At 41.6% G+C, this 27068-nt stretch overlaps 1 protein-coding gene and 1 long non-coding RNA gene across 3 annotated transcripts; one reads left to right on the top strand and one right to left on the bottom strand.

Annotated features, from left to right (window-relative positions):
- Nucleotides 1-1825: 1825 nt before the first annotated feature.
- porcn (porcupine O-acyltransferase) lies at nucleotides 1826-25301 on the bottom strand. Of its 2 annotated transcripts, XM_062971290.1 has the most exons (15): nucleotides 25149-25301; nucleotides 21325-21469; nucleotides 20060-20252; nucleotides 18710-18753; nucleotides 18109-18290; nucleotides 16837-16967; nucleotides 15168-15182; nucleotides 13250-13264; nucleotides 13022-13147; nucleotides 8828-8928; nucleotides 8258-8334; nucleotides 6673-6736; nucleotides 5686-5771; nucleotides 3780-3890; nucleotides 1826-3652 (listed from the first exon to the last, which is right to left on the bottom strand). In XM_062971290.1, exons 2-15 carry the CDS (start codon nucleotides 21458-21460, stop codon nucleotides 3551-3553), a joined length of 1383 nt encoding a protein of 460 aa, XP_062827360.1. In that variant the 5' UTR covers nucleotides 21461-21469; nucleotides 25149-25301; the 3' UTR covers nucleotides 1826-3550. The 2 variants fall into 2 exon arrangements, with proteins under 2 accessions (XP_062827360.1, XP_062827359.1); XM_062971289.1 differs by lacking the exons at nucleotides 13250-13264; nucleotides 15168-15182 and having other exon boundaries at nucleotides 25149-25279.
- Nucleotides 3851-7717, top strand: LOC134296403 (uncharacterized). Its single transcript, XR_010003135.1, has 2 exons — nucleotides 3851-3977; nucleotides 6618-7717. It is a non-coding gene; the product is annotated as an uncharacterized LOC134296403 (long non-coding RNA).
- Nucleotides 25302-27068: the final 1767 nt, after the last annotated feature.

Raw genomic sequence — 27068 nt, forward strand, 5'->3', positions numbered from 1 at the left:
AAAGAAGATATGTGTGCCACACAGGTGAACCATAAGAACAAGTGGTTTATTCTTCTTAAAACCAGAACAACATATGTACAATGTGCTCAGTTGCACCAACTCACATAATAAAATAGATTTAAAATAGTCTTTCCTTTGTTCGTGTGGACAAATTCCTTCCAGCAGCCAGGGACTGTTCAACCGTTAGGCGAGCTAGGTGGTTGCCGAAGGCGCCATCCTGTAGGGGGCGCCGTTGAGGCAACTCGGCCCAGGCATGGCCTTCCTGCCTCTGCGGCCGTGGCCTGGCCTGCCTCTGTGGCAGGAAGGCCACGCCTGGGCGGAGGTGCCTCAAACAATTCTATGGTATATTTCTATCAGAAGGTGTTAATTTCAATATGGTTCTCTATTACATAGAATTTCACAATTCCAAGGTAAGCCAGGAACACATATCGCATGGACATAGCACTGTACTACTGGAGCTATAGGGTTTGTGCATACACATTCTAAAATGCAGTTGCGAATTCTAACCATTTGGCAAAGTTTTATAGGGATGGCAGGAAGAACTGGCAGAACAATGAGCTGATAGACCGTATTGTACAGTGCAAAACTGGGTGGGTGAGATTTCCTCACTTTGAAAAACAGCCTTCTCCTGCTGTGCTTTTTCTATTTGCACAGCCTGGTGCTTAAGACCAGCCAGCAGTCAAAAATGGGATCCTCAGTGAGATGATGGAGATGAAAGCAAGAAAGAGCAGATGATTGTCTAATTCACTTTTTTGTATGTTTTAATTACACTCTAAACATTTTAATTTGAGAGCATACCTGAGTCCCAATCTTGGGTAAAGGACAGGACATAAATAAAGGCAATAATAACAAGCATAACATATATTTTGAATTCCAGAGCTCAGAAAAACTACCTTTTTTGACTACCACTCCCAGAACTTTGTGTTTGATGTGAATACTATCCATGCTGGATGAATAATTGTGAGCTCTAGTAAAAAAAACAAAAGTAACATTCCTAATGTCTGCTGAATTCATGTCAGGGAGCACTGACTTTGAAAGAAAACATTGATAAGAACCCATATTATATTCTAGTTACACTATATCTAAAATCTTTTCTGTGGTTTCAGACCACAGAATATGTTGAATATGTGGGCACTTTTGGTGGCTCTGTTATTTCTTATGACATCCAAAGAATGGCATGTATGCATATGTGTGTGTGTATATAAAGTAGTTCACGCTTTACTAAATGTCGACAGGTAGTATATTAATGGAGCTATGTAAACAAAACACATGACCCCATGTATATAAATAGAACGTCTGCTTAGAAGGCAGCATGACAAACTTCCACATTTTTTTCCTCTGGAAGATCCCTTGAAATAATGTTCTCATGTCGGTGAACCCATGTATAAAAATGTTTGTGTTTGAGTCACAATTTCTTATGAAACCCCAAGGAGCTTCTCATGAATTCCTCACGTTTTAGGCAACCCTGGTTGAAACATCCTGCAATATGAAATGGTTTTTGGGATTCTGCTGCAAACAATTTCCCAATTATTGAGTTAACACTAGTGGGATGACGATATGACTCTGCAATTCTTTATTCTTTGCCATTGCCTTTGACTTACGATGACACAACCTCCAAGATTCCTGGTCACCAACTGCCCAACTCAGATCTTGCAAACTCAGGGCCTGGCTTCCTTGAGTGAGTCAATCTCTTGGAAGTGTAGACACTCTTTTTTTCTTATTACCGACTACTTTACCCGAGCATTATTGCCTGTTCCAGTGTGTCACGCTGTTTTATGACATATCCAAAGTATGACCACCTCAACAGACTAATCTTAGTATGGTATATGTTTTTAAGTCGATGTTTTTAATAATGAGATTGCCAACTGCATTCTGATATAGTACAATTCAATTGTGTTATCCAGGCTTATTACCACCCCCTTTTGCCACATTGGTGGATGATGCCTTATAGAACCACTTTAAAGAACTAACCATATTTAAATTGCTTTCCAAGAATGATTACATTATTATATCCTGCAGAAATCATCCGGTGAATGTGATAAAAAGCTAAAAAAAACCCACTGCCACTCTCCACTCCTGTAATCAGGAAGCAGATGTAGGTCTGTTTCATATTAATATGCCTGGAATGAGAGTGAACTTTATTCCAGATGAATTCAGCCAGAACAATATTATCCTGAGGCTGAAAATTATTTTGAGCAACAAGGCAGAATTCTGTACCCTTTAATTTTCAATCAGAGAAAAAAAATGGAGCAAGTTTGTAGCTCACATGCTTACGAAAGAAAAAGATAAATACGAAACCCAGTATCCTGCATAATTTCCTCAATTCTTCTGGATGGCTAACAATTGCTTACCCCCAAACTCCAAACAAGAGCTTGGAAAAATTATCCTTTTAAAAGTACAACTTAACGGATTCTTGAAAGTACGGTTATTTTTTTTCAAGCTGTTCTCCCAGTCCTCCCTTCCATCTGTTCATTCTTTCTGCCACTAACAGGAAAAAATAGAACCCTCAAAGCCTTTGATAACAGAGCTTTAGAAATGCAAATTATATATACAACACTGCTAAATCTAAACTTATGGAAAGGGAATACTTTAGAACCCAGATACTGTTTGAAAGATCACTGCTCTAGTTGACCAGTTATCAGGCTTTACTGCTAAAAAAAGACAGCAACTTCAAGGATAATTGGGATACCATGACAGCAAAGAGTGTGGTTTCCACAACCAGCCACAGAAAGGAATAAGATAGCATGCATGAAAACAGTAGGACAATACAGTCAGCCTTCTTCATTTGTGGGTTTAACCCTTCATATTGTCTCTTTAGGAATTTCTAGGTCCTCCAGTGTGATTCCATGGTCTACTTCCACTGCAAGAGCTGTACTGGAGACATAAAAAGGTAAAGGTTTCCCCTGATGTTAAGTCCAGTCATGTCTGACTCTGGGGGTTGGTGCTCATCTCCATTTCTAAGCCGAAGAGCCAGCGTTGTCCATAGACACCTCCATGGTCATGTGGCCGGCATGACTGCATGGAGACATATCTAGACAGAAATTCAGCAAATGTAGAGGGCTGGCTGTAGTTATAATAAAATCATTGAATAAAGTCATACAAAGAGGAGAGTTGGTGGAGTTTCTACAAATAGCCACTTGAGGAGCCTAAGATGGGCATGGATAGGCCAGTAGAACCATAGTATCATAAAGCAATGTCCTGGTGGTAACATATTATTCCTTCAAGGAAAAAAACCCAAAAGGATTTCCTTTGTTTTATGTACCTAAAGAAAAGGTAGCTTTACCAGGGCTACCTTTCCCAACATTCATTTTTTATGTGGGTCATAAATGACTTCCTTTTGAAGGAGATGAGAAGGAACGTTCCTGCAACATGACGCAAAGTTTATCCTGACAAAGGGGCCCCTTCCCTCAATCTGTCCCAGAGGAAAAGGGCTCCATAATGTCCAGAGCACTCAAGCCCAGAAAGGGCATCCAAGGTTTTTGGAGGACACAGGGACCTCAGTTCCTGCCTTCTCCTCCTGCTCCATCTCCCCTCAAGCCCACAGAGAGGTTCAGCTGATGAGACGGTAGAAGACCCAACAACCAAAAGTCACCCAGTGGCTGGTCCAGCTTAGTTCAGACCACTTGCGGATGGTGTATGACATGCCATAGCCCTGGAGCAGAGAGAGAAAAAGAGCATATTGTTGCAAATTATTTTGGGGTGATATGGACAAAATGGGGACAGGGAAGTAGGGAGACCTTCCCACAGACTATGATTCCTGCCAGTTCTTCATCCGTTACCTGTTCTTCCACAGAGTCATCTGCATCCATGTCAAATAATGAGCCTAGATAAGCCAAGTGGAAGACCGCAAGAGCACCAAAGAGCACATTAAGGAGGTTCACCCACAGATTCTGTAAATCAAGAAGTAATGGAGACTCAGTCAAGCTGCACCTAAGCAGGAATTTACTTTAAAACAGAGTGGTGTTGAAAAAGGAAGGGTAAGAAAAAGGATCTGTGATCTGTTTTGCAGAGGTCTGTCTCAGGTTTCTAAAGTTCTCACCTTCAGCATCTCTAGCAGGAATGAAATCAAGCAGCTCTCCAAAAGTTGAAGGACTACAAGTCCCATGAGGTCTAGCTAGCATAGGCAAGCGGCCACTATAGCTAGAAGTGTAATCCAATAATATGAACTATAAAACAGTCATTAAACCAAAATATAATCCATGTGTTACCAACACACAAACATTCATAGAAAGTAAAACTCTATATTCAGAGTTTGTGAGTCCAATGCCCACCAGAGTTCATGTTCCACATGGAGGACTGAAAAAGTCACTAATTGTGAGTCCAAATTTAAATGTCCAAGTAACTGAATCCTTTTATGAAATCCAATGTCTTAAACAAGTCCAAGGTTAGTCACCATCCATGACCAGTTTCGACTGTGTAGTCTTCCTCAGGTGGTGGTTATGCAGGTATGAAGAACCTAAAGTAGTCAATTTCGTTCTTTGAGTATATAATTTCAATGTGTCATTATCAATGACGGAGTGGACATAAACTCTCCTCCATGAACTCTCCTACAGAGGTGCTCTGCTACTGGTTTGATTCCTTAGGTGCTTGCTATGGTGCAAGCCATGAGAGTCAAGACAAAGATCCACCCAGAGGAAAGGTGTTCTTACCATACATCAAGGGAACCACTGACCGCATAGGCAAACTGATGAAGAAGCACAACCTACAAACTATCTACAGACCCACAAAGAAAATCCAACAAATGCTACGGTCAGCGAAGGACAAGAGGGATCCTCTCTCCTCTGCAGGAGTCTACCGGATACCATGCAGCTGTGGACAAGTATACATAGGGACCACCAAACGCAGCGCCCAAACAAGACAAAGAACATGAAAGGCACTGCAGAAATGCTAGATCACTCCAACAACTATCATGACAGACTACAAAGAGAAGCCATTGAAATCCACAAGCATGTGGACAATTTCAACAGAAAGGAAGAAACCATGAAAATGAACAAAATCTGGCATCAGTATTACAAAACTCTAAAATCAAAACAGTAGATGGGAACCAACACTCTGAGGGCACAGCTAATGACTGAACAAAGGATGCCCCCAGGCAAGAGAGAAAAACCTTTCCAATGCTAATTAGGGTGATTAACTGAAATATTAATGCTGGCTTCCCAGTGACAAAGGACTCTTGCCACACCCTGGACTCTACACAGATATATATTCTTTCCTTTCCTTACTTAGTTTATCCATACCTCACAACCTCTGAGGATGTCTGCCATAGATGTGGGCGAAACGTCAGGAGAGAATACTTCTGGAACATGGCCACACAGCCCGAAAGACATACAACAACCCTGTGATCCCGGCCATGAAAGCCTTCGACAACACATTGTTTTATAGTTCATATTATCGGATTACACTTCTAGCTATAGCGGCCTCTTGCCTGTGCATTTCAGGGAATCCTTTCTTTGTATTGTCTAGCTAGCATAGTCAATGGTGAAGAATGCTGGGCAGCTGCCATTCAACAACTGGAGAGTTATACTCTGTCCAACCTGGTTGATTGCCAAGCTGGTTTCAAAAGGCTTAACTAGGAAAGGTCTCTTCCTGAGACCCTGAGGAACAAGGAAAGGTGGCAGATCAAGGTGCTGCCTTGGCATTATCCAGGAGTGCCTTCAATTCTTGGACTTTAAAGGTCCATCTTACCGTGTTGTTGCGATGCGAACATCCTGGCTGGCACTTCTTGGAGAGTATGCAGGCATCAAAGATGACGGCAAGCCTCTTCCGGAGAACTAAACAGAAACCAAAGCACATAGACACAACTTATGTAATATGCCACAAACTTTTCCACAGCGGACTGTATTTGAAGTATGGCTCACATACACCAATGTATTAAAATACCTGACAATTTAAAATGAGAGGAAAGTATTTTACAAAACATGAATACATTAGAATACAATAGAAACAATCCAATAAAACCCAAAATAAAAAGAATATTAAAATTAAGGTTGGAAAACCGAGATCAGGCTTCCACATTTGCAGGTTTAACTTTTGTGGGTTTGATTAATATGTTCTTTCTACGAAGCTTGAGGTCCTCCAGTGGAACTGTATGGTGAACTTCCACCTGCAGTTGACCACAGACTCGTACTGGAGTATTGGGTATCTAAAGTTTCCTAGAGAGATGTTCTCTTGGTAAATATCATTTTTAAATTTTGCTTCTCCTCTGATATTTTGGAGGTTCTGCAACCCTAATCCATGTGAAAGTTGAGCATCTATTGTATAGGCAAAATCTCATATTTTAACACAGAGCAAAGATGGAATTAAGGACACAAAAGAATACTAACTGTCATCTTAATTTTTATTTGTTACATCACTAGTTGTCCTTAAGAGGTATTAAATTTTCTTTGCTGATAAAATCTAAATGATAGATTTATATCTTGACTTATTTACCTTATAAATGTTTTAACAAGTTACTAGGTTCAGCTTAAACAGTAATTTGTTAAATGCTATGAATGCTCTTTCCTACCTAGAGGAGGGATGGGACACACAGCACACAGGTCTATGGCTTATTGCAGATCATGCATGTAACAACAAACAATGATTTATCATAATGTTTGAACCATACTATCTTTTTGCAGGCTGGATGGGAGTAAAGAATTGGGACCAATAAGCAAGAAAATGTGAAGAGCTCACCATGTTCAATGTAAGTGATGAATCCCAGAGATAACAGCACGGCAGCCAGATGGAAGCTCAGTCCCTGGGAGGAAGAGAATCAGAATCAAAACAGAAACTTCTAACATTCCTCAATCCTTAGCAGATGCCTGATGCTTGTTCTATGATGTTTAGTGACATCACTTTACAGGTTGTTTCTAGGTCTCGGGACCTGGTACAATCCTAACTTGGCAAGTAACTTAAACACCTGATGGTTGCTGAGCCTTCTCAAATTCTCTTTGTACTTCTGCACTCCTCCAAGTCTTCTGATACCTCTCTACCATGCATTGACTTTGCTTCCTTGACTACAGAAGATCAATACTCAAAGACTGTATTGTATACCTGTGAGCTGATTGGGAGCTCTATATGATGGAAAAAGAGAATACAAATGTTTCAAATTAGCCCCAAATTTATAGAAATGTAGTGCTATTGGGCTGTAACCAAGAAACAGATCTGAGAGACTGGCTTGTGGGGAGAGATAAACATACATGCAACACGGCAGCTGTTGCATAGGTTGAACAAATTGAGCATCCCTTATCTAGAATTCCAAAATCCAAAATACTTCAAAATCCAAAAATGTTGATATGGATGGCTGAGATAGTACAGTAGAGCCTCACTTATCCAAGCCTCGCTTATCTAAGCTTCTGGATTATCCAAGCCATTTTTGTAGTCAATGTTTTCAATATATCGTGATATTTTGGTGCTAAATTCGTAAATACAGTAATTGCAATATAACATTACTGCGTATTGAACTACTTCTTCTGTCAAATTTGTTGTATAACATTATGTTTTGGTGCTTAATTTGTAAAATCATAACTTAATTTGATGTTTAATAGGCATGGTAATGTTTTATTATTGTATATTGGTTTTTATGATGTTTAAATGTTTTTAGTTTTTAATGCCTTTTGTATTGTATTGTTGATGTGACAGCACTGTGTTGCCAATTTGTAAGCCGCCCTGAGTCCCCCAGGGGAGAAGGGTGGGGTAGAAATACTGGAAATAAATAAATAAATAAATTTTTCCTTAATCCCTCCTTATTATCTAAGATATTCGCTTATCCAAGTTTCTGCCGGCCCATTTAGCTTGGATAAGTGAGACTCTACTTTTGCTTTCTGTTTGCTCAATACAAATTTTGTTTCATACACAAAATTATTAGAAATATTGCATAACATTATCTCCAGGCTATGAGTATAAAGGTAGTATATGAAACATAAACAGGGTTTCATTTATTTGCACCGGGCTGTGGTGCAGGTTGGTTAGCAGCCAGCTGCAACAAATCACTCTGATCAAGAGGTCATGAGTTTGAGGCCAGCCCGTGCCTGCGTCTGTCTCTGTCTCTGTTCTATGTTATGGCATTGAATGTTTGCCTTATATGTGTGCAATGTGATCCGCCATGAGTCCCCTTCGGGGCGAGAAGGGCGGAATATAAATACTGTAAATAAATAAATTATGTATGTATATGCAAATATAAGTATTCCAAAATCCAAAAAAACTAAATGAAAAGCACTTTTGGTTCCATACATTTTGGATAAGCCTATAATGACTTCTCCAGGGGAGAGATACTCACATGTAAGAGAGCACTAGCTGCATAAGTTACAATGATGGCCGAGAAGGTTCCCAGTTTCAGGGAGTTCTTGAAGACATCTGGAAACAAATTGATTTAGTAAATTGAGCAACCCCTCTTCTGCTCTACAAACAAACAGAATTTTTCAGTTTTCCCACCATCTACTCCACTGAAATAAAAAAGTTCTCACTTCACGCTATTGCCATAACTTGTTTCCAGCTTAGATCCAGCTAGCTTAGTAGTTTACTCCACAATATCCTGGGCATGGCCAGATTTGAGGAACTACACCTACTAAGGAGTTAAGACTAAGACTGGAGGGTGGGTGGGTGGGGGGGAGTTTACATAAGGAGTCATGCTCCATGCAAGTAGGATCCACACTATCTGGGTGCACACACTTCCTGAAAGATAAGTCTGCCCAAGTTTTGAGATTTTTGAGGGAAGACTCTGTTTATAGTTCTGTTAGGAGGCATGAAGAATGCACAGACCACAGGCGCCCAAGGTTTAGGGCCCCACCTAGTATGCTTCTAAGGCTAGGTCCACCCTGAATAACAAGACAGATGGCAGATTGCTTACAGGAGTTGAGCCAACGGGACATAGGGAGATTCCAGCTGGTGACCACCTCCACCATAGAACGTGGTAGCTCTACATTCAGTGGCCGAGATACTGTCAGATCCCTGGAAGAAAGAGAAGGAAAAGGTGGGAAATAAACATTACATTGGGCACAATATATACAGGTTGGAACAGGTTAAGAGAAAGGCTGCAAGGATGATAAGAGGCACGGAGAGCAAAACATCTGAGGAAAAATTGAGGGAATTTGGCATGTTTAGCTCAGTGAAAAGAAGACTGAAGGGTATCATGATTGTGAGGACCTAGAGATCCCTAGAGAGACTATATTAATCAAACTTGCAAATAATCATATCAGTAAAAGTTAAGCCCCTAAATGTAGTAGCCCACCTGTATACAGAGCTTGTGGATTTAATTCCTCAAACCTCCCCATCCAGCTAAAAATGACACATAAGATATTTATCCTAGCCACAAAATATTGGTGTTAGGATGGTTACGTTTGTAGACAGTCTCCCTTCTCTCCTCACACAAACCCCTCTCGATGGATTGTCACCTTGTCGTGGTGAGGGGGCTTGCATGTTCCAATGAGCCTGAGGGCACAACCACTGGAGCCATGCACTCCCAGGAGTGGCCACAGGGGAGGATCCAGACCAAGAACAATCTGAAGACCCTAAGACCTCAACGGCGGAGCAAGCGGAGAATAACATGGTACATGTTACAACGGCTGTGAAGGCGGAAGAAGGCTGCAACAGACTGAGAAGCCACTCTCGTGTTAATCACACCACTGCTGGGACCTCACTCTGTGAAGATTGTGTGTTGACCGGCCGTGCACCAACCTCCACACATTAAAAAAAGTCATGCACAGGCGTCTTCCAAGAAAAATGAAAACAACCAACAAAAGTCCCATGGCGATCAGCGAGTGGCGACGGGGGCAGGACTGTGAATTCTGAAAGCCCCTAGTCACAGACTGGCACATGGACGGTGGATACGGACTCAGTCGTTCTACCTCAAGGTCCGAGGCAGTTGAGTAGTCCGGCCCCCATATCCATGACTGAGCAGCTCTTTTAGGACCTGCTCTGCTCACCTCACACGGGGAAGGGGCTAAAAAAGGTGCCTTAAACATAGTCTGCCTCTCTTACCCTGAGGGGTCACCACTCTGCGGCCAAAAAAGAGAAATGAACTTTGGAACATGGAACGTACAGACACTGTTGGATAACACTGACAGCGAACGCCCCAAACGCAGGACTGCTATCATTGCAAGGGAACTGGGACGCTTTAACATAAACATAGCAGCCCTTCAGGAGACCCGGAGAGCAGGAGAGGGACAGCTGAAGGAAGAAAAAGGAGGCTACACCTTCTTCTGGAAGGGACTGCCTGAAGAAGAGCGAAGAATACACGGAGTTGGCTTTGCTATTAGAAATGACCTGGTGAAACACCTGACTGAAGCACCCACTGGTATCAACGAATGACTCTCAACCCTCCGAATTAACCTTGCCAAAAACCAACAGGCAACCATCATATGTGCCTATGCACCAACACTAGATGCTGACAAAGACATCAAGGAAAATTATTATTGTCAGCTGGACACCATTCTATCAGAGATACCTAAGGAGGACAAAATCATCCTCCTGCGGGACTTTAATGCAAGCGTCGGATGGGACTCTGACCTGTGGCCAGGGATCATAGGAAAAGACGGGGTCGGAAACAGCAACTCGAATGGTATCTTGCTTCTCACCAAATGTGGAGAGCACAACCTTGTCATCACCAACACACTCTTCCGCCAGAAAAACAAGCTCAAAACATCATGGAAGCACCCCCAGTCAAAGCATTGGCACCTCTTGGACTATGTAATTACACGTGCCAGAGACCACCACGATGTGATTCTCACAAGAGCCATGACAGGTGCTGATGACTGCTGGACAGCCCACAGGTTAATCTGATCCACAATGGCTATCAAGATTGTCCCCAAACGTAGACTACAAGGAAGAAAAACAAGGTGCAAAATGAACACCCAAGCCCTTCAGGAGCCCTCCAAATGAGCCCTTCTCCAAACAATACTCAAGGATCATCTACCCACAGAACACCCCGAAAATGTTGAGAAACATTGGAACAAACTGAAGACCTCCATCATCACAGCGAAGAAACCATTGGATACAAACTAAGAAACATCAAGACTGGTTTGATGATAACGACAAAGAGATCCAACAGCTAACTGATAACAAAAGGAAAGTCTTCCAAACATGGCAGAGAGACACCAACTGTGCTGCTATGAAAAAGATATATGCCAGTGCAAAAGCTGAGGTCCAAAGAAGGACCAGAGAACTCAAGAACATCTGGTGGACAAAGAAGGCTGAAGAAATCCAACACTTTGCAGATACCCATGATGCTCAGGGATTTTTCAAAGCCACAAAGATCATTTACAGATCAAGAAACCATGGCATACAGCCTCTACGCTCATCAGATGGAACCAAACTTCTGAAGGACAAAACATCAATTGCACTACGTTGGAAAGAGCACTACCAGAACCTGCTGAATCGCAGCTCCAATGTAGCCGAAGAGGTTCTCTCACAAATCCTGCAACAACAAACCAGGGATGAGCTTGCAGCACTGCCTAGTTTGGAAGAAGTCAGCAATGCTATCAGCCAACAAAAAAACAACAAAGCCAGCGGACCTGATGGGATCCCTGCTGAAATCTTCAAAGAGGGTGGACCTGAGCTGATACAACAACTCCACCAGCTCATTGAAAAGGTGTGGGTGACCGAGAAAATCCCAGCAGACTTCAAGGATGCCAACATCATCATCCTTTTCAAGAAAGGGGATAGAATAGACTGCAGGAACAATCGCAGTACCTTCCTTCTAACCTCTGCTGGGAAAATTTTCGCAAGAATCCTTGCAAACCGCCTTCTCCCTGTTTCAGAAGACACCCTCCCAGAACGGCTTCAGCCCCTCCAGAGGAACAGTGAACATGATCTTCACTGCACAACAGCTCCAAGAAAAATGCAGGGAACAAAATCAACCATTTCTGCTACTTTGGCAGCTACCTCGCCACAAAAGTCAACATCGACACTGAAATACAACACTGCCTGAGCTCTGCGAGTGCAGCATTTTTCAGAATGAAACAGTGTGTTTGAGGATAGGGACATCCATAGAGATACCAAGGTGCTTGTTTATAAAGCCATTGTCCTCCCAACCCTACTCTACGCCTGCGATATGTAGACGGTCTACAGACGTCACACTCAACTCCTGGAGTGTTTCCATCAGCGTTGCCTCAGAAAAATCCTGCAAATCTCTTGGGAAGACAGGCGGACAAATGTCAGCGTGCTTGAGGAAGCAAAGACCACCAGCATTGAAGCGATGCTCCTACGCCATCAACTCCGCTGGACTGGCCACATTGTCCGAATGCCCAATCACCATCTCCCAAAGCAGTTGCTCTACTCCCAACTCAAAAATGGGAAACGTAATGTTGGTGGGCAGGAAAAGAGATTTAAAGCCAACCTTAAAAACTGTGGCATAGACACTGAGAACTGGGAAGCCCTGGCACTTGAGCGCTCTAATTGGAGGTCAGCTGTGACCAGCAGTGCTGCGGAATTCGAAGAGGGCTTAAGGGAGAAACATGCCAAGAGGAAGGCCCATCAAGCCAATCCTGACCGGGACCAGCTTCCACCTGGAAACCGATGTCCTCACTGTGGGAGAACATGCAGATCAAGAATAGGTCTCTTCAGCCACTTAAGAACCCACCCACAGGACCCCACGTCTGGAAGACCATCATCCTCGAACTACAAGGGATCGCCTAAGTAAGTCACACAAACACATCCCCTTGTATGTCAGTACATGGTTTTATATGAGGTGAAACATTGCTTATAGTTTAAACTGTGTTGTTAAATAATGCATGAGTTAATACATAGAGTTGAGATGTATTGCAAGAGTGTAACTTTAGGTGGTTCCTGTGTAATCCAGATGGAGAAGAGCTGATAAGACTGGAATGTGCTTCTTGTGGTGTGCCCAGATGTGAATGGACGTGACTGATGATTCTCTTATGTATATAGTGTATATTTGGAATAAAGTTAAGTGCCGCTTCATTTTGATAGCTGTACTAAGGAGTCCAGTGTTGTTTGTGCTTTTCAGGCAGATACTTGAAAGGTCGAAGCAGATTGAGATAAGAGAGGTAATTTATTTCAATTCAATTAATAGTATACTACTCACCATTTCAAATTGTCCTTCTCCTCGGTGAAGCCAGAGCCTGCCAGCGTAGCTGTGGTTTCGGACAGGAAGCCCACAAAGTAGTTGCTGAAGTGGAAGGAGCTGGCACTCTCATAAGCCCGCAGCCATCTGTGTCAGAAAGCAAGTTTTGCCTTAGAAACTGGGGGGGGGGGGGACTTTTGCCACCCTACATTACTAAGGAAAGGAAACTGAAACCCTAAAAGGACTCACCTCACCATGGTGCTTCTGGAATGCCCCAACAGCGAAAAGAAAGCACAGGAATGAGTAATAGAAGTAAAGAAGAAATATTATCAATAAATCCTGAGGCAGAAAGACATGGCACAGAGACTGAGCCACAACACAAGGAGAAAAGCCACAAAGAACCACAGTTGGTAGCACCTGCACTGCAGTCAGTTGCATTTGGGTCAGTGTTGTTTTTATAATGCAAGCTATGTTCTGTTTCTCTGCATATGTACAGAGCAAAGAAAGCAAGTTTGTAGGTCTTTTGGTTACAAAGTGGCACCTTAGTATTGTGGAGGTTTGGTTCCAGGACTCCCCGTGGATACCAAAATCCATACATGCTAAATTCCATAATAAAATGGCAAACAGCTAGAGCTAGTGTCAGAAAGAGACTGAGGTTCTGTGAAAAAATGGGAAGCTACAGCCAGGGTATGCCTACACAGTAGAACAGTGCTGAGGATAAATCAAAAGGCCACTGAAACTGGATGCAGAACCAGTTGGGTATGGAGTGTTGACCTTATAGCCTCAACCAGAGCTTTCATCAGAAATATTTTTGGGTGACTGTTACTCACAGGATCACACTTCCGGTCCTTCTGGACCAACAATGTAAATCCAAGTCCTTCCCTTTTAGTGATTCGGCAGTGCCTTAAGAAGTGCTAGAAATTCTTGTCCTTCACGATGTTATATTTTGGTGATATTGACTAGATCAGCAGTGGGATGATGCTTCAGATGCTGTCAAACTATAAACATTAGCATATCTAATAAATGACCATACTGGATCGAAGAAATTGGGAGTCAGGAATCTGGCATCTCTGGGACTGTCACAAATTTCCCAATGCTGGACTAGATCTAAGGGCAGTTTTCACCTAGTTAGGAAACTTGTTTAAACCTCCACTTCTACCTGAACTGGTTGCCGATTCTCTGCAGATCAGTTGACTGTGAGATTATTTTGGATCTACTTTCCTATTCTCCTTTCTCTAAAAGGCTGCTTCCTCTTCTTCCTGCTGCTTAGGTCTCCATTTCCTTAAAAGATACATAACTAATGTAATGCTGCATTTCCATGAGGAAGAAAAGCTGCAATGACCAGCTGTCAGAATCTAAAACATAATGAAGACCTATCTCGCCTACTCGGTCAGTTTTTAACTGCGAATTTTAAATTGTTCTGTGTATTTTAATATGTGCTAGAATTTTTTAGGTTTATATGTTATAGGCATAGGTTTTAAGATATACATTTTACTGAATGTTTTTAAGATGATGTGTTTTACTCGTCGTGCCCTTCCTCAAGCCATGAGGAGAGGTGGGTAAGACTTTGTAAAATCATCATCATCATTATAATATTTTGATGTTCCATGTAAAAAACAGAATCCATAAGATCCATAAGAGAGTGTATTGCTGTTAGTGACAGCACCATTTTTTACACTAGGCACAATGTACTCCTGCTATTGCATTGTCTTGCTGTTTCTTAAAAGTCATAATCAAGCAACAGAGCCAGGGAATAAACAACGAGATACAGACAAAGCAGGAGAAGGTCTTCAAAACCATGAAAGACATGAACGAGGCAGAACTAGGCATGTAAAATGAAGCGCAAAGTGGAGCTATCATGTGAGATGAAGCACTGAGCAGACAAAAGACACACCAGCCACAAAGCACAAGGTAAACGTACTGTGTGATAGATTCAGCCATGATGGGATTGTGTCAATGAACCACAGGACAGATTGGCTGCTGGGCCGCAAAGACAAAAGAAAGCCTGAGTCATGTCAGGTACATGATGCACATATGAAGGGAACTATGACAGTCCTGTATGACAAATGAAACAGCTACCATGGATGGAGAAAGTCACTATGGGGTTAAGGCCACAGCTACACAGTGACTGAAACAACTAAAGACAAACACTGCTAGAGACCATTACCTTGTTTTGCGCTTCCTGTTGCAAGTAACGCGATCCCCACCAGAAAGGATCAGGGAAAGAAGAGGGAGGATAGGAAAAGATTAAAGGATACAGAAGGAAGAGAAAAGAAGCTCATCAAGTCATAGGGCAGTCCAATCAATCTTTTGGGATATTTGCCTCTAATGGACTTCCTATTCTGTTAACTACCTCAACTGTCAAACTTTCCTTAATCTCACAGCTGCTCATATGACTGTTATGTATTTCAGTATTGCCTAGAGATTCTCTTTGTTGTTCTTTCATGGTTGCAAAAACTTTAATAAAACTGAAGGATTTGAAAGAAAAGCTGGATAAAGGAACTCCACAAAAGGGATCTATTAACAGTGACAGTATTTCTCAGAGCCTGAAAGAAGATTCCAGGTGGTTCTCTTAGGATGCAGTGATGAAAGATGCCAAGAAGTAAGTATCACAGTTCTAATACAGGTTGAGTGTCCTTCAATTGGAAGTCTTAAATATTCCAAAATTGTTGAATGTGATACCTTTGCTTTCAGATGGATCAATGTATGCAAACATTGTTTTGTGCACAAAATGATTAAAAATATTGTGTATACAATTACTTTCAGTGTACATCAGGTGGAGGCCCATCACCAAGACCAGAGCAACGGGGAGAGCCAGGATGATAGTTCCATCTTGTCTCCTGTGCCATAACAGCATGCTAAGCTAATTTTATATACATATATATATAATATACAATAATTTATAAATATACAATATATTGTATGTACTTATAATATTGATAATAATATTATAATGTAATATAATTTTATACTAATTAATAATACAATATAATATTAATTATATATTATAAATTAAATGTAATATTACTAATAATATTACCATAAAATTATATAGTACAATATAGTAATTTAATGCTTATATTGTGCTATGCTAATAATATATTATATGTACATTTGATTTGTAAGCCGCTCTGAGTCCCCTTCGGGGTGAGAAGAGCGGCATATAAATGTAGTAAATAAATAAATAAATAAATAAATAAATATATGTATACGGTGTATATGAAATATACATGAATTCCATGTTTATATTTGTGTCCCATTTCCAAGATACAGGTATTACAAATTTTCACCAAAACTCAAAATCTGAAACACCTCTGGTCCCAAGCATCTTGAAAAATGGATACTCAAACTGGAATAGGAACGACCAAATCCGGGTGTGTTTAGCAGTTGTAGGGGAAACAGCAAAGTATATGTAGTCTCTATGTACACACATATATGTGTTAATTTAATCACAAACATGATCACAAGTTTCTCCTTAGAGCTGCACTACTCAAAGTGATGGTCTAAAAATCATCATCAATCTGTGGTAAGTTTTTATAAAACTATATAGCTTCAGTAATAATATGGCTTCTGTCTCTGGTACTTTGGGATACTTTAAGAAGAACCACTTCATATCAGTTTAAAGGTTTGGCTGGGAATATGACTAGTGAAGAGAATAGCCCAGAATGGGAAGAATAATATATTTTTAATGATAACTGGACCCCTGTTACTTAGCATCAGATCAGTTTTTTAGATCCACTGGCTATCTCTTGACCTAATAAACCCAGGGTCACTTATATACACAGAAAGTCTATGTCAGAGGAGTATCAAGTGTCTTCTGAGAGCAACCCACTTACTTCCTGAGTAGCTTGTAGTTGTAGAGGGGTATGAAGTAAGAAAACAGATAAGGAGCGACGCAAGTGGATGTGATGAGGCACACAAGGCAGAGGAAGAAGCTGACGCAGACCTTCCGGAACCAGGAAAAGCTCTACAAACAAACAAAAAGACAAAACAAAACACGTTCTTAAATCCTTAGACTAGGAAACCCATTGGATGATTCTGCAAAAATCGCAGACTTTCAGACATAGAAAACTCCATGATAGGTTCTCCAAAAGTCAGAAACAATTTGAAGGCCCAAAACCATTACAACATCAGAGCAAAAAGCCAAATGTTCTTCTTTCATATCTGTCCATCCAAATCATCCATCCATGGTGGGTTCAGGGAGTTGCAATCAAGAAATTTCCCCCTCCCCAACTCTAGAAATATTTCTGTCACTGGGAGAAGAAAAGCAGACAATTTCGTAATTATCTCCTAAATAGGACATATATTTATGTTTTGCAAAGACATGTTTTGCAAAGATATTGGAATAATTAAAAGACGTTAATACTTAATTTTTAAAAAGGCATGCAAAGGGTTCTTGTAGCACCTTAGAGACTAAGAAAACAAAGTTGGTAGCAAAGACTTTTTTTCAATATACAAAAGCCTATGCTACAGGTTGAATATCCCTTACCCAAAATGCTTAAAACCAGAAGGTGTTAGATTTCAGAATTTGGGGGGGATTGGAAAATCTATATTTACAGCTATGTACATAAGGAGATATCTTAGATGTAGGGTGCAAATCTAAATACGAAATTAATTTAGGTTTCATGTACACCTTATAAACATATCCTCAAGGTAAATTTATATACCATGTTTTCAACAAAATTATGCACCAAACAACATTTGTGTATGCTGAACCATCAGAAAAGTGTCACTCTCTTGGCCACCCATATGGACAATGATGATTTTGAAATATTTCACATTTCAGAATTGCAGATAAGGGATTCCCAATCTGTACCAACTTTGTCGTGTCAGCTAGACTCTTAGGTGCTCAAAATCCCTTTGCATACTGATACTCCAGACCAACACAGGCATGTCTTTGAATTTTATAATTTGTCCTACAAGTGCCTTTAACCTTACCAGGCCAAAATGTTCTGTCTATAAACCTAGGTGGATATATGGTATTTGTGTGAACATGGGCAGTTGAACAAGGATTTCCGGGATAGTGCCATTTTAATTGCCCATCAACTTGGCCATGCCATCCAATCATCTTGTCTATTTTAACAATAACAAACAAAAAAGATTCTCACCATTTTCCTGCTCTCCACAGCCTGCAAGTATGTGCGGAAGCGGAACCAGGGTCCAAAGATAACTGTTCCAACGAAGTAGATATATCCCATGAACTCAACTGGCGAGGGGATGGCTGGCACATCGCCTCGGTCAAGATCAAATCCCAGTGACACAGCTTTCATGGCCACAATCATCTGTGCACCTGTGGGAGTATGAGAGACATTTGGTGGTTATGTTCTTACAGATAAGGTCCAATTATTCACTGAGCCAAGGCACAGTGAGTATTGGGCAGTTTGGAAGAAGAAACTCCAATTCCAACAGGTCATACAGGTGGTAATCCAAGGTGATTTGTATGTAGAGGAACAGTAACTGTTATTTTAACATATATATTGTAACTAGTAAATTCTGAAAAGATGGCAACCAAAACAGAGCCACTGAGAAACAAGAGGGAAGCATCAGCAAGCCCATGAGAACCCCAAAATTCCCAGAATCTTACAAGACAAATAACCTAGGAGGACACCAACATTTCCATTTTTATCCCAATAAATGGCCTGAAAGCACATAGATACATATTCCCATATTCCTCAGTGTATAAAAATAGAAGATAGGTTTAATTCTCACCTCTCATCTTATGCCAACTCACAGTATCCACCATATGCATCTCCCTGTAAAGAATAGGGAGATATTGATGATTTATGTGTTTGGAACAGTAATCAAAGAGCTAGTGTTGTGAAGGGGTTTGGGCATTGAAGTATGACTCTGGAGACCAAGATTCAATCTCCACTCAGCTATGGAAACCTACTGGGTGACCTTAGGCAAGTCACACTCTGTCAGTCCCAGAAGGAGGCAAAGACAATCCAAGAAAGTGTTGTGATAGGTTTGCCTTAAGGTTGTCTTAAGTTGGGAATGACTTGAAGGCACACATCAACAACAAAACAGTAACTGACTTGCAGTCCTCTGGCTTCCTTTCTGAAAAGACATGTTCTTTCTGCTTCTCTCACAAGGCTTTCCAACAAAATGGAACAAAAATGGCTAGATATCTGGTCAACACCTGACCCACAAGTGGTAAGCTTCTATGAGACTGGAAAAATTGGTTGATGATAGGAAAAATATGTTTAGTACTACACTTCCCTGAAACCCTCGCCACTATGCCCAAAAGTTATAATACAAAAAAGGAATGTTTTTGAGCTGTGAAATAATTATTGTCCATATTTTCACATTTTGGTACTAGTCTCATTTCCCTGAACATGCTTGCAAATCCCCCAGCAAACTTGGAAACCATTACTGGAATCCTATAGTGTACTATATAGTAAATTCCTTCTTTAATTGATCAGACTTTTTCTTATTGGCCCTTTCTTGCTTTCCAGTTTGATGAGTTTCTCTGCCTGTTGTTTTAGCTTGCTCTGGATTTTAAAGTGCCATCTTGCTTGGTTTAGTTTCTCTCATTTCATCCTCAACAGCCTCTTTGGCTGCTTTGGTTATGGCTCCATTAACCCATCTTTAAAAACGCTCACCCAGTGACTAATGTTTTCTATGTAACACCCGGCTCTTTCTATCATAAATAACAAATTTCATCAAGAACAATGAGATGCCTGCTTCAGGCAGCTGCTTTGGGGTGACAAAACAGTGACCAGTTATTATTTAACTCATGACTACTTTCATTTTTACATGCTTATGAGTTTTTTTTGTCTCAAGTGCCAACTTGGCTAATTTTGGCAACTAAGCACTGTAACGTGGGATCCAGCTGGAGGAAAGAATGGAGGGCATAATTAACTGTAGTTTAAAGATTATTGAAACAGCTCACTAATGAAGCACAGCCCTTCTATTCTATAGTTTACCAATATGTAGATTTCTCTTACCAGGCTTCTGTTGTTCGAGTCTGGTGACCTCTACCTTACTCTTCTGGCCCCTCCCTTTTACTAAAGCAGCTTGTCAGTGACAAATGCCCTTTTTTCCCAATCCTGCACTCACCCCATGAGCAAATAGATGAGGATGGTAATGGAAAGCAGGACACCGCGCTGGGTGGAATGGCGACAGAGGAACAGGACAAGGTAGCATAGGAGGCTGAGGAGTACGACCCAAACCATCTGCAGCTGGAAGAAGTGGTAGAGGGCATAGAAGCCACTGGCTACTGTGCTCAGGTGCTTGGCATAAGATGGCAGGGCTGCAAAGGAAGGGACGGGACAGTTAAAAGAGAGATGCAGACATAGGTGACTTCGGATGGTCCCGTGTTCCTAGCCAAAATATGTTGTTCATATATCCTGGGATGCTATGGGGAGCACGTGGCAATCTAGACCAGGGCTTCTTAAACTTTTCCACTTGCAACCTTTTCTGGCCTGATAAATTTTTAAGTGATGCCAGGTATATAGGTATAAAAAATAAAACATTTATTGATAACAAATGACCATTTGCAAGGCTTGCTAAACAAGTTGATTTTCCTTTTTATGAAAAATAGCAGAAGTATCCTCTGTAGAATCCACTGTAAACACTGCACAGGAGATTTGTGTAAATGTCTAAAACAGCAAATTGATGACATTAAGAAACCTTTTACTGTTGCCAAATATTTCTAGATCCAACATTGAGTTAAGGGCCCCCCACTTAGGGTTGAGATTAACAGTTAAAGAACAGTGTTCTAGATGTTTTTAGACTTCAACTGCTATCAGTCCTACCGCAAAATAGTCAGGAATTAGGGGTGCTGGAAACGGCAATCTTGTAGCATCCAGAGGATTTTGGACTCGTATATTCCCTATCTCTGATCCACTCCGGCTGGACTTATTTAGGAACAGGGTTCAGCATCTTGGAGAAGCCTGAATTACAACGTGATATGAATTTGGTCTTACTGGCATGGGAAGCACTGGCTACTATTTTCCTTGGGAAAGAAAGAAGAAACTCCTGCAAGATCTCCTAAACAGAGCTAGGTTTTGATGATGTTCTTCCAGATCTAAAATTGTCCAGCTCCTTCCAAATATAGCAAAAGTGGCCCCACATTGCTAAGCCCAAGACAACTTTTAGAGAGCAAAAATACCCTCACACAATTGCTGACTTGTTGCCGGGGGGGGGGGGGGGGGGGGGCTTGTACGCCATCTGCATCATGCACTTGCCCAGTAATACCATAGAACAAGAATGAGCAAGATACTGCTGTACTGTTACTCCACTGCTACTCACTATGTTGGTTATATTTGCTAGGGAATGATGGGAACTGGCAACCCAGCCCTAGCATATGCCTCCATACTTACCGAGTCTCCAAAGGATACGACATACTAGGCACAAGAGCAGAAGCGTCCACACCTGTTCAATGCCCTGCTGAGCAGTGGGCAACACACAGCCACTCAGCAGCTGCTGGTAGAACTCCTCCCGTGTGTAAGTGGTCATGGCCTCAACCTGGAGGAAGACAGAGACAAAGGGATCTCAAGAAGAGTGGAGAGGGTTGATCCCAGTTACTGAGCAGCTCTGGTCCAGCTCATGGAGTTGGCTCCTGAGGAAAGGCAAGCTAAGATGCTCAGGTGAAAATATAGCCTTCAGCATCCAGTGTTCGCTGGGGGGGGGGGGGGGGAGGTCGCCCACCCAAGTATTAAATTGCTCTCTCTAAACTATCAATTCCAGGAGTCCATAGGACCTTGCAGTTAAAGTGGAATTACACTATGTGACACAAGTTTTGTTCCTGGGTTATAAATGTCATTTCCTAATCAGTTCTACATGGGAAAGGTTTATTAAATCTGCAGCACATTTTGCTATAGTTTTTCAATAAATATCTCACCGAGTCTCAACCAATTCAACATAGTTTGTGCCAGCCACCAAAACGAAGTTTCTCGAACAGAACAACTACTTTCAAAGTAAGTACCGCACAATTAAACAGGAAATAAATCTTTCAAACCAGAAACAGATTTTTTTTCAAATTTTGTTACATAGCGTTATATCAGCATAATTCTATACTGTGAATAGACCCCAGGTTGCAGAATTCAACCTTTTGTATCCAATTCTATTTGGATGTTGTAGGACAGTTCTTCCCAAAGAATCATAGTTCAAGGAACAGACAGTTATTTTCTCCCAATGTGCCCAGAAAAGGTACCATAATCGTGAAATTGGCTACAAATGCATTTTTCTTTCTTGGAAACTCACCCGTGACCTGCAGACAATGGCTTGTGGATCTGCACCAGTCCAGGAACCATGTTTGAATAGCATTGTTGTGTTTGATTGCAGAATCTTGCATTTAAGGCCCCTTCTACACTGCCATATAATCCAGATTATCAAAGCAGATAATCCACATTATCTGCTTTGAACTGGATTATATGGCAGTGTAGACTCAGTGTAGAAGGGGCCTAAAATACAGCCTATAGCACCTGGTCTTCATTGGTGGTCTCCCATCTAGATACTAACCAAGAGTGACTCTGCTTAGATTCCAAGATCAACTTTAGGGTTCTTGGCTGAATGTTCCCAAATATTCCTCTGACTCCATTTTAGACATAAGAAGAAACTGTTACTTAGTACACTTAAAAACCAATTTGTGAAAAAAACCAACATTGTTTCACCCTCATTACTCCTCACAAAAGTAATACATTACTTATAATATGCTACCTTGAAGCTCTGCAGTTTCATAGCATGCTAACTGTACCTAAATCATACAAATAAATTTTCAGGCTGATCTTCATTCATCTGAACAACAGGCCACATCTCTTATGTGGGAATCTTGTACAATCTTACTATCTTGGCTAAAATATCTTCATTTGGAGGAATACCACTTCTCTCCCTCCCTTTCAGATAAACATTAAACCACTGAACTAGCAACTCTGTGAACTCTAAACATTCCCTTAGATTCAAAGTATACAATGCCATCTTCTGATGAAGCTATGTAGGTTTGGGGTCTGGATAGAGGTCTGCATGTAAACTCCATGGATGTCACCTTGAATTCCATGACGGGATCAAGAAACCTTTAAACATCTGTTCCAAGATTTATATGTATGTATGCTATCCATACCATTTTATATGAAGGATAGCTTAACATAGGTTTCCAGTTGTTTTGGACTTCAGCTCTCAGAAATCCCAGCCATCTTAGCAGCTGTTAGGAATTGTGGGAGATAAAGTCCAAAACACCTGGAGGACCAAAGGCTGGGAGCCACTGTTCTGTATGGAAGTATTGGGCTTTTTCTGTACCATCGGAGAAGACCTCACCTATCTAAATCACTGAGCCAACAGGCCTATGAAAGGAAATGGGACTCCAGTCATTACCAGCCTTTCTTCTCTCCATGTGCGAAGAACACTTGACTACATTATGGGACAAGAATGAATACCTGCATTGCTCTGCCTTCCAGTGTAACATCCTACAAGTTAAAAATCAATGCCTTCTGAAGAGGAAAATCACATTGATCAAATTGATAGGGAAGGCAACATTTTTTTTTCCCTTTAAGAAATGCGTACATAACCTCTCCCATCCCAAGAAGGGGAACCTTTAGGAAGCAAAATAAAGGAACCTTCTGCAGGAGGTATTTCAGTGCGTGCCAGGTCCCCTCTACGCTGCCACTTACGCTCCAGGGAGTAAGTAGCCACCTCTTGGAAAAACTGCCATATAAAATCCAGATTATCGTCTTTGAACTGGATTATCTGGCAATGTGGATTATCTGCTTTGAAAATCTGGATTACATGGCAGTGTAGAAAGGGCCCAAGAGACCTGCAAATAGTTTTTAAGTGGGCCCAGGGAACAGATTTATAGGCCCTGCTCAGGAGTAAAAATAGAGGCATGTTTATCTTCAAAGCACAATAAAAGGTAAAGGTTTCCCCTGACGTTAAGTCCAGTCATGTCTGACTCTGGGGGTTGGTACTCATCTCCATTTCTAAGCCGAAGAGCCATGACTGCATGGATCGCCCTTACCTTCCTGCCGGAGGGGTACCTATTGATCTACTCACATTGGCATGTTTTCCAACTGCTAGGTTGGCAGAAGCTGGAGCAACAGCGGGCGCTCACTCCGCTCCCGGGATTTGAACCTGGGACCTTTCGGTCTGCAAGTTCAGTAGCTCAGCGCTTTAACACACTGCGCCACCACCAGGGGCCCATATAGCAGTATAGAAGGGGCCTAAGGGTGCCTCTATATTATGGAATGAATGCAGTTTGATGCCCGCTAAACTACCCTGGTTCAATGCTATCGAATCCTAGGAATTGTAGTTTAGTGAGGTACCAGCATTCTTTTGCAGAGAAGGCAAAAGACCCAGGCCACTTCCACACAGCTGAATAACATCTCATATTATCTGCTTTGAACTGGGATATATGGCAGTGTGAACTCAGATCACCCAGTTCAAAGCTGATATTATGGGATTTTCTGCCTTGGTATTCTGGGATATTGGGCTGTGTGGAAGCACCCCTTGTAAAAACCAAACTACAACTCCTATGTTTCCATAGTACTGAGTGGAGTCTACAATTTAGAGATGCACCCAAAGTTGCATCCCCTGAAGCAGAAGCCACAGGGCCCTTCCAGACAGCCCTATATCCCAGAATATCAAGGCAGAAAATCCCACAATACCTGCTTTGAACCGAGTTATCTGCGGCCACACTGCCATATATCCCAGTTCAAAGCAGATAATGTGGGATTTTATTCGGCTGTGTGGAAGGGGCCACAGAGTGAGGGGGAGGGAGGATGAATGAAAACTGCAAAGGGTTACAGTTGCTTGAAAAGGCCCCAAGGTGGATTTGGAGCAGAAGGCCCTTGGGAAGATGGATCCACTGGATTTGCTGGTTGTGTGGCGACCACATGCAGAGATAGGAAGGAAATGCTGGGGGAGGAGTAAAAGAAAAGAGAGCCTGGATGCTTGGACAAAGGGAAAGTCGCCATCGGGAATTGGTACGCAGAGATAGAGATGCAGGGAGACAAATGATCTTGAATGCAGATGGGCTGCATTGCAGTGAAATATGGTGAAAAAGAATCATTGCATGTAAACCATACTTATAATCCTCCCCTCCCCCCCCCCCCCCTTCCAACATGCGCCCTTTCCCTTCCAGGCCAGCTGTTCCCTAGGGCTCCCTCCAGCTGTGCTTCTTAAAGAGACAGGCACGGGCTTCAGGGCCACTCACCTGGGCTTCCCCGCCGCGCTTGTCCTCGTCCCAGACCTGCCCTCTCGGCGCGCTCCTCGGCTCCCCACCCCCTTCCCCCCACCTGGGAAGGGAAAGGGGTGCAATAATCCCTTTTAAAATTGGAGGCGGGTCGAGGCCGGGAACCAATGGCGACGCCGGGAGAAGGATTCGGAGAGGCGGAGCGGCCAATCAGCGGGGAGGAGGAAGGCCGGGCTCCGAGAGAACAGCCAACGGGGAGAAGAGTTGGGGGGAAGACAGAGATTGAGTGTGTGGGCGCACCTACAGTGTGGGATTAATGCAGGGCCCTTCTACACTATCCGGTAATTCAGAATATCAAGGCAGATAATCCACATTGGATGATCTGATTCTACACTGCCAGATAATCCGGTTCAAAGCAGATAATCTGGATTTTATACGGGAGTGTAGAAGGGACCCTAGGGTCCTTCCACACAGCCATATAACCCAGAATATTGATTTGCACTTTAGTAGTTGTTTGAGGGTTGATTTATTTGTATTACAATGTTCATGTTTTTCTGTTAGTGTTTATGCACTTCTATGTACTATGCGTGTACTAAGTATGTTCATATTTTATATTTTAACTACAGTAGAGTCTCACTTATCCAACATTCGCTTATCCGACGTTCTGGATTATCCAAAGCATTTTTGTAGTCAATCTTTTCAATATATCAGGGGTCCCCAAACTTTTTAAACAGGGGGCCAGTTCACAGTCCCTCAGACCGTTGGAGGGTTGGACTATACAATAGAGTCTCACTTATCCAACACTCACTTATCCAACGCATTTTTGTAGTCAATGTTTTCAATACATCGTGATATTTTGGTGCTAAATTCGTAAATACATTAATTACTACATAATATTGCTGCATATTGAACTACTTTTTCTGTCAAATTTGTTGTATAACATAATGTTTTGGTGCTTAATTTGTAAAATCATAACCCAATTTGATGTTTAATAGGTTTTTCCTTAATCCCTCCTTATTATCCAACATATTCGCTTATGCAACGTTCTGCAGGCCCATTTATGTTGGATAAGTGAGATTCTACTGTAGTTGAAAAAAAAACCCTATAAACAAATTCCTATGCACACTGCACATCTCTTACTTTGAAGTTTAAAAAAAACCAAACAGTAAGAAATACAGCCTCAATATTAATAATAACCATAATCTTGGGCCATCTTGTCCAACCCCCTTCTACCTTTGTGCACCAAAAGCACAAGCAAAGCACCTTGTCAAATGGCCACCCAGCCTCAATGTTGTTAATCATCATCATCATCATACATCACACAGCCCTAAATGCCGGGGAAGTGTTCAACTTGTGATTTTGTGATACAAAATCCAGCATATATATATATCGTTTGCTGTGTTATACTGTGTCTTTGTGCCAATAATAATAATGATAATGATAATAATAATAATAATAATAAAGAGAATTGGAAAAGACCCCTTGGGCCATTTAGTCCAACCCCCTTTTGCCTTTGTGCACCAAAAGCACTGGCAAAGCACCCCTTAATAAATTATTAATTAAATAATAATTAAAATATCATTATAAACAAGAAAAGTTTTGGAAGGCACGCAACAGGTGAGGGAGGAGACAGGAAAGGCGAAGGAGGAGGGAGCTGCCGTCATGGGGGCCAGATAAAGGGCTTCGATGGGCTGCATGTGGCCCCTGGGCCTTAGTTTGGGGACCCCTGCAATATATCATGATATTTTGGTGCTAAATTCGTAAATACAGTAATTACTATGTAGCATTACTGCGTATTGAACTACTTTTTCTGTCAAATTTGTTGTATAACATGATGTTTTGGTGCTTAATTTGTAAAATTATAACCTATTTTGATGTTTAATGGGCTTTTTCTTAATCTCTCCTTATTATCCAACATATTCACTTATCCAACATTTTGCC

This window comes from Anolis carolinensis, chromosome 2 (genome assembly GCF_035594765.1).
Source record: "Anolis carolinensis isolate JA03-04 chromosome 2, rAnoCar3.1.pri, whole genome shotgun sequence".
Taxonomy (NCBI): domain Eukaryota; kingdom Metazoa; phylum Chordata; class Lepidosauria; order Squamata; family Dactyloidae; genus Anolis; species Anolis carolinensis.